The sequence below is a fragment of the Athalia rosae genome, chromosome 1, assembly GCF_917208135.1.
Source record: "Athalia rosae chromosome 1, iyAthRosa1.1, whole genome shotgun sequence".
Classification (NCBI taxonomy): Eukaryota; Metazoa; Arthropoda; class Insecta; order Hymenoptera; family Athaliidae; genus Athalia; species Athalia rosae.
This window is the reverse complement of record NC_064026.1, coordinates 4,399,026-4,407,545: the sequence shown is the minus strand read 5'-3', so window position 1 is coordinate 4,407,545 and position 8,520 is coordinate 4,399,026. Positions and strand designations below refer to the sequence as shown.

Below are 8,520 nucleotides of genomic sequence, written 5' to 3'. Positions count from 1 at the left end.
TTGAATTTTCTCGTGCGCCGGCGCTGATACTGCGTATAGCATCAAACTGATAACGGAGACGCAATAATCTGACCATCAACTAGAATGTTGCGGGCGGTAAAAACCCGTCGAGTCGGTATAGCCTCCGTAAAGCTCAAAAAACGAGCCAACTAGAACTAAACGTGGCAAGAAATGAAAACTCATCAGTTATTTTGTTAATATATTGGATCATGGATGATGATTGTATGGGGGGTATTACGTAAAGCGATCCAGCTATTTCTTAAAAATAATCGCTTATAGTGAATTACTATCATTACATCGATGTATCATCTTACACACAATGTGTCCCTTTTTTTTCTATTGCTAGCAACGCGAGCGTGCTTCATGGCGCGACGCATTGCATTGTGGTGTTACTTTGAAATTTTTCGAAGGCTAGCCATTAATTTTTTTCGATTTTAGGGTCAGAAATCATAACGTTTTTATTGGAGTTTTTTTTTTGTATGTATTCAGATCTCAAGAATCTGATTTCGCAAGCTAAATTGATCTATCTATAAAACTGATCGAGTTATCGCCAATTTTCCACTTTTCAGAGCAGAAAAATTGAGATATCTCTAAAGGAAAAATTCGTAGCTCAATTTGAGCAACGGAATCGTGTTCCTGAGGTCAAAATACATAAGAAAAGTGCCATACGGTCGATTTTAAAAAATAAAAATTTTTTGCCAAAATTTGAGATTTTTCCAAGGGGTACCCCTTACGATTTTTTCAAATTTTGACCAAAATTTTTTATTTTTAAAAATTGATCGTATGGCACTTTTCTTATGTATTTTGACCTCAGGAACACGAATCCGTCGTCCAAATTCAGCTACGATTTTTTCCCTTCGAGATATCCTCAAATTTATGCCAAAAATCGCGAAAAATCGCGAAAAAATGGGGATAACTCGGTCATTTTCGCAGATGGATCAATTTTTCTTTCGGATTCGGATTCTTGAGCTCAAATTACAATAAGATAGACCAAAAAATCAATTTTCTATTTTTGACCCCAAAAAGCTGAAAATTGGCGATAACTCGGCGGATTTGAAAGATAGATCAATTTAACTTTCAGATTTGAATTCATGGGGTCAAAATACATCAGAAAAGGGCAATACGGACGATTTTTGGAATACTTAATTTTTTGCTCAAAAATCGAAAAAATCCAAACGGAATTTTGGCGATTTTGGACCAAAAAAAAAATATTTCATATACTATTCTTATGAAATTCGACTCCAGGAATCCAAATTTACAAGTTAAATTGGTCTATCTGTAAAATTGATCGAGTTATCGCCAATTTTTCGCATTTCGAAGCAGAAAAAATAAGATATCTCGATGGGAAAAATTCATAGCTCAATTTGGCCAACGGATTTGTGTTCTAGGGATCAAAATTACGTTAGAAAAGCGTCTTTCAATCAATTCCAAAAATACTTTATTTTTTGGCCAAAAATCGAAAAAATCCGAAGGGATTTTTCGCTTGTTGGAGCAGAAAAAATGAGATCTAGGTTGAAAACTCCCGAATGGTTTTCCAATGTCATTAAAATTTTCAGTTCCATTGTAAGGTACCGGCGAATTATTCGACTTTCATCTTACGCTCAATAGTTCCCAACATCTCGCTCGATTCCATCCTTCATGACAGATTCCGACTAGAATTAATTAAACGTGTAAATGCGAGATCGTCATTTCGAAATAATTTCGCACGGTCACATACAAACATTCGTCATATTTCAGTATAAAATTAGATTGAGCAGTCCGGGGTATAAAGTTGGAAAAAAAAAACCACCACACTACAATTTCACTCTGCAGCAGCGCACGCAACGTTTAGGTGTGCCACCTGTAGTAAAAGTTCGCGGACATTATAGGAGTATCACGATATATAACTGTATAATTAAGCTATAACAAAGTAAAATATTTATTTTTGTGAGAGGTAATTAATAATTAAGATTACGTACATTAATTTGATAACATATATATAGTGTATAGCGCGTCGCCCTGTCGTTAAGGACTTGAAAGATATTTACCGGTTCGACCATATCCGTACAAATATCATGATAATATTAATACTACTGTACTAATAATATTAATAATCATCATCATCATAATAATAATGATATTAATAAGAACAATAACTGTAATAATAATCATGTTATTATCTCATATATGTATTCCTTGACCAGAGAACATCTAGTAATTTTCACTGATATATATTATTCCGGAGAAAGAAAATAAAAATAAAAAAATTTATCAAATAAATAAAGATCTATAGATTTTTGAATCGGTAAAAAGAAAGAAGTTCCGAGGGTTTTTCACGGTGCGACTCGGTAAATATAAGTAATTATAAATAAATATATTGATTATGATAATATAGGAGCAGGTGTATATTTAGGATACGATATATGAATGATATGTATATTGTTAGTTAACAGTATGTAAATTGAGGTAAATATCAGATTTTATCTCATATCTACTCAATCACTACCGCATGTCTTTGACGTTATTCCGTAATTATCTATATTAAAATGAAAAACGATAAGCGAATAATAACTTGTCTATAGATAATAACAAAAAAGTGGATGTAATCGAGCATCCCCATCTCTCGTATATGTATAACATAGCTATATACACAGCAATCTATAACCAGTGCAATCTAACTATTATCGTATAGTACTATTCTCTATCATATTTCGTATAGCACCTAATATCCCTAAAAATTATAATGGTCTACAACGATCTCTCAGTAGGTACTAAAAAAACAAACATCTTATTGTAAATTATACTTCTAAGAATATCTATGATCCTTACCAACATCGTTAATTGTTCAAAAGAAATTGAAACGAAAAAATAAGAAAATACTCTCAACATTTTTTCAAGAACTGCCAAATCTATACATGGTATGTGCAACATTAGAATCATAACGAATATTGATAAGGCAAAAAAAATTTTCATCGAACCAGCTCAATCACCGTGCTACTTACGCCGACAAATCCGTATACCTACTCTTATCAATTCCTGATCGCGGGCAATATTCAATTCAAATCGTGTGAAAACCTATACTTTTGACATTCATTCCGGAGAAAACAATATACGCAACAATATCCACATTTAGGTGTATTATACTCATAAAGTTGCGTGTGTTCATTCGCTAGTGGAAAAAAAAATTTAAAAAAATTTACGCTTCGAATCTCGTGCTGCAGTCTGGCAGTTGCACTGATCGACATTAGAAAGCTTTTAGGATATTCGAACGACCGTACTACTACTATTAATACTACTAGTAGACTACTACTATTACCACTACTACTACTACTATACTTTCCTACTCCCTACTTCGATTGTTCAAGCATGACGATCCGTAGATGATAGAATATACCTATATTTTAATCTCTATATATCTTCTATAATTATACCTAAAATCCAATACATATACGCGTTCTTTACTCTTGAAATTCAGGAATAAGCGAAAATAATGAAAAGCCAAAATAATGATAACAGAAATATTTTGATAGTAATGACAAAAAAATCATGAAACTCCGTCTCGACGACTGTCGAGCAACGAGGAACCTACCCCAAAAGCATGGGAACGATTGTGCAATTATTCCTCGTGTTCCTCGTACTCGCGCGGACTCGTAAATTTTAGCTGAAAAACGCGCGCCCCGTTGAATAATGTACTCGAAGGATAAATGTTGGAAGCCTAACGACAACTGTCCTAGAAACGGACTCCGGGTTACACACGGAATCCAATCGCAGAGTTATCCCACAACGTAAACTGCAGGATATGCATCAGAGATCAAAGGGCCTTGCTTATAGGTATATATGTCATCGTGTATTATAGAAACTGAAACCAGGCTACATCCGTATAAATATGAAACAGATTTCTTTCTTGTTAACTCTTCGAGCATATTACCTTGGAGTTCGAAAAATTATTCAAGTGCGACTTGGACTATTTAGTATCAATATTTTCTGCATAATCAACCAATGACACCGTTATTAGGCGATTCTGAATCTCGATCGAAAAACTACAGAAATTCAAACAATGATGATTACGAATAATTAGAACGTTCAAATATACCCTCAAGTACGGACCAATCGTATATTAAAACTTCAGTCCCTTGCGCTATTATATTGTATCTTGATTGATGTACCTATGATTCCATGGTAATTTAATAAAAGACAAACAGATGTGCAGTGAAAAGAGAAGATGAAGAAAGGAGAACATAACAATGTACACGTGCAAAAACATTCTCGATTCACCGATTGATATACCTAAATGATCATATTATACATCATGCCAATTAGTGAATGAATTATTCTAATACGCATAAGTGCGTAGAACGAATGGATATAATATTGCCTATCATAGGGTTGTAAATAGATCGAACCACGTCGTAAAGTGAAGCAAATTTATGAAAAAAACAAATTCGTTAGGCGTGCACTGCAGCAGATATTTAATTATCGTGACTGCATTTCGCGAACTTGCGAAAAAGACTAACGACAGAACAGTTGGTCGATCCCTTTTATTCTATGTATGATCATCAGGTGCTGACGATATAGTCAGTATAAATATTATAATATACAGTTTAAAAAGAACGAATATTATTATAATAAATTTTAGTGGGTGTAAGCGCGCACGTTATTTATTAATTATATTATACATATACATACATATATTATACATAGATAAATTATTATAATATATAATACGGTGTTATATAGATATGAAGGATTTTAAAAGGTGAAAATTCACATGGCGGTATATTTTCAGTGTAAATCAAGTGTATATGTATATAAGTATATCGTGGCAAGACTACGTGTTCCATAGCTTTAATCTTCACGTCAGATTGGTAGCAACACAATTCTATGCTTGCACAATTGAAAAGACGCCTCATAACTATCAATTCCGATGCACTGTAGGTGAAACTTATTATTAATAAAACGCAGCTGGATGGAAAACCTACAGAAAAACCTTGCTGAACTTTTGTCATTGAAATTTACGATTCATTCTATATTTATAGGCATACTTGGTCACACAGCGTTTCCCTTACGAGTTGCAAATAAATGATGAAAACGTCATGAGAGTCCTCAACATTATTTGATCGCAATGTGTGCTCGTTGATATAGTAGAGCGGCACTCTGAGACGGTCATTATTCGTGGAAATAAAAATCCAATATCTTTCATTTTATACTGCTCACGAGCTAAATAAATTTTACGTATCTCGATTCCAGTTTTGATTTAAGCCAGTTTATCTGTCCGTAAATATACTAAATCAAATATAAAACTCTCCCTACAAAGTATTCCAATCTATGTATAACGGTGCGTAACGAGAATGCCTATGTGATCAGAACGTTACATATGCTGAAAATATGGTGTGTTGTGATTATCTCTTATTAGTTGACTCGATGGGAAATGTCCTGTTTATACAATAAATATAATGGCAATCCCAGATACTCGAGTACGTATGTGAATTAATTTGCAAATCCAATTCAGAGAAGTTTGTATGAATTTCACGATGCAACACTAAAAATTATGCAAAGATCGACCGATGAATTTGATTTTTATAACGGAACGAGCATATTTGATTGGCCCCGAAGCTAATTACTTCATAAAAAATTTGCAAATAGGTCTGCGTTGCCACCAATGGGAACGAATGTGTAATATAATTGTTTGGATGTTCGTTGTTAAATGTTTAAGCTACGTATACCGAGTTCAAATTAATCGCGCGCCCCGCATACCCAAACCATCCCCCTTATCCTTGCGATACGTTAACTTATCAATTGATTAATCTAATTCCGTAACAATTTGGTAGGGAATGAAATAATCTACTGTATCAACGAGGTAAAATGATAGTCATCCGGTCAATAATTCAAATAAACTCATTTAATTTGGAAGCTAATTCCAAAAAAATCAAGTATTTGCTAAAAATCTATGTTACTGTTATATTTATGTATGAAGTGCAGCTGATTATTGCGTATAAACCAATATCCTCAATCGATTAGGCAGTATGGAAATGAGATTTGATTTTTTTATTGTATTTGAGTTATAGTTAAGGGACTGAAATTAAAACACGGAATACAAAATGACGATTATCAATTGCCTGGGAGATTTCTGGTCGACTAACTTTCGTTGAGCACGTGTTTCACGTTCCATAAATCACCGCATTGATATTCAAGCAAGTATAATATGTGTGCAGATGAGCCCTAGCGTAGCCGGCGTTGATTATTATTGATCAATTGTATTATATCTATGGAAATATATATGTAACTGTTTTATAAATAAATAAGTAATTACCGTTCTTGGTTTTAGCGCAACTCTATTCGCCAATTTCCTTGAAAGTGAACAGAATTGATGAGCAGAGGAAGTTTATAATCGAGGAAAAACACTTTCAGGTCGACTTTCATTAAATTTCTCATTTATTTCTGTACAATTAGATGGGTGGTTAAGAAGAAAAACGAAGAGTCTAAACGATATCTAAAAACCATTATTGAGGCGCTGCATCGTTCCGCTTGTCATGATGTTCTGGACAGGTTTTTTAAGTACCAGATGGGAGAAAATCTATACTTGCTTCAACAACGAGCGCCGTGAAACATCGATGGTCTGCAAATCGTCCGAGATCGTGATTAAATTTGACATTGGATGATTCAAATTAACACGGAAACACGTCCAATTCTGAATGGAGACATAAATCACACAAATATGTGGTGCGGGTGCTAAGACGCTTTTTCTGACATTTTGGATAGTTGCTGACTAATGTACTCCCAATATTTTCTTCTGATTGTATCGTGTTCCTCGGCTAAGTCTTTACACAGCTGGAACAAAAAACGTCAGTTAAGGATGAACACGTGGCTCTGAAAATTGGTAGTTAAGTCGGAGGACGTGCAACTTACCTCCAAAGCTCGTTGTACACTAAAAACTGATTTGGGTGGTTCACCCATGGCACATCTTTCTTGACAAATGTCGATCATGCAAGCGAGAAGATGGACCGTCCTTGAACCCTCGGCATACAAAGCCTCACAACTTTCCATGACTGTTTTGTTCCTACCAAGTCCACCTTCTTCATCGTGTTGTAAAATCCTGAGAAGATGCGAAGATGATTAACCGACTTCAATGAGACAGAACACAGAATAATACAGGTACCTAAAGGTACTAAAAATTTGAACAAACCCTCTCAAATAATTCCATGCACTTTCGTTTCCTTTTACCAGCTTAATCTTCTTCAATGTGAACTGAATTTCTCGATCAATAACTTGTTGCTCAAACTTTGTCGTGTTATTCAACACAAAGTAGCGCTGGTTCCATGCAGAATTATTTCTTATATCTTCATTCAAGAGCTGTTCTACGTACTCCAGCTCCCCTTCAAACAAACTGGAGGTACAAAATCTTATAGCCTTTGGTATGAAGAGTCTGATCGTTATTAGAAACAAGTATTCAACAGTATTTGAAAATTTCCATAGATGATATAAAATACTTGCTTGAAGGTTTTGATGAGCCATTGGCGGTGTTGCCATGCATGATAATTCTTTGCATCTTTTTTCAGGATAATTTCCGTAAGAGGTAAATCCACACTTGGATCTTGAAGCCACTCAACTATGACTTTCCTGTGATGCCAGACTTGGTAATTTTTAGGATTAGTACGGATCAATTTTTCTATGTATTTCAATTCATCCCAAAGATTCTTGTCCAAAGCTTTTATTATCTCCCTTCTGTACTGCCATACCGTGTAATTTGCCGGATTCAAAGTTATGCAATCTTCAGTTAAACCCAAAGCTCGCTCAGACTTCTCCTCTGTCTTCAAAATTGCTCGGAAGTAATTGTAGGCATCTGTGACTGCAAAAATTAATTTATGACAACGGATACGTAAATTATGAGTAGTTATATATTTCAAAACATCCACGAGTGGTTGACCCAACAATCAGTGAATAAGTAGGTGAACGAACAACAATGGAGAGAATACGTGAACAATGAATTCGAATAAAGAGCGAATTCGAAACTTACACTTTTCGGAATAGGCAATCGCAACAATGGGATGAGGACCGTCATCCTGTGGGATTGGCGTAACGTCCTTCCAATCATTCCTATCCCGATACAACACCCAACTAGTTTCTACCTCCTCTTCTTCGGATGAGTCCGACATATTATTCTACCCGGCAATAAAAATACTCCTACGTAGGTCACACTATCTCGAAAATGATACGCTGCTTTACGTGAAGTACATTCAACAAAACAAAGTTGCAATAACAACGATCAGCCGGGACGACTTCGCAGAATGCAGGATATGACATTTACGATAAGCCGGAGAAACCGTCACCACAGGTAACCATACCGTAAGAAACACTGTGGCTTCTATCCACGAACGGCAACACTGTGTGATGGTAAGACAGATTTTTGTTGAGGACTTCTAAAAATTTCTGGTTTCTTCAACAAGTGTGTATTATCTGAATACTATTGGACCTCAGACATGTCACTTTTATTCACCTTTTTATTGAACTTCATGCCTATTTACCAAATGCAACAGAAGCCAT

General features: G+C 35.0%; 1 protein-coding gene across 1 annotated transcript; it reads right to left on the bottom strand.

The window, feature by feature from the left end:
• Nucleotides 1-6,388: 6,388 nt before the first annotated feature.
• LOC105692970 (protein farnesyltransferase/geranylgeranyltransferase type-1 subunit alpha) lies at nt 6,389-8,411 on the bottom strand. Its single transcript, XM_012412564.3, has 5 exons — nt 7,994-8,411; nt 7,471-7,825; nt 7,163-7,363; nt 6,886-7,072; nt 6,389-6,807 (listed from the first exon to the last, which is right to left on the bottom strand). The coding sequence occupies exons 1-5, from the start codon at nt 8,130-8,132 to the stop codon at nt 6,709-6,711; spliced, it is 981 nt and encodes a 326-aa protein (XP_012267987.1). The 5' UTR covers nt 8,133-8,411; the 3' UTR covers nt 6,389-6,708.
• Between the last annotated feature and the right edge of the window lie 109 nt (nt 8,412-8,520).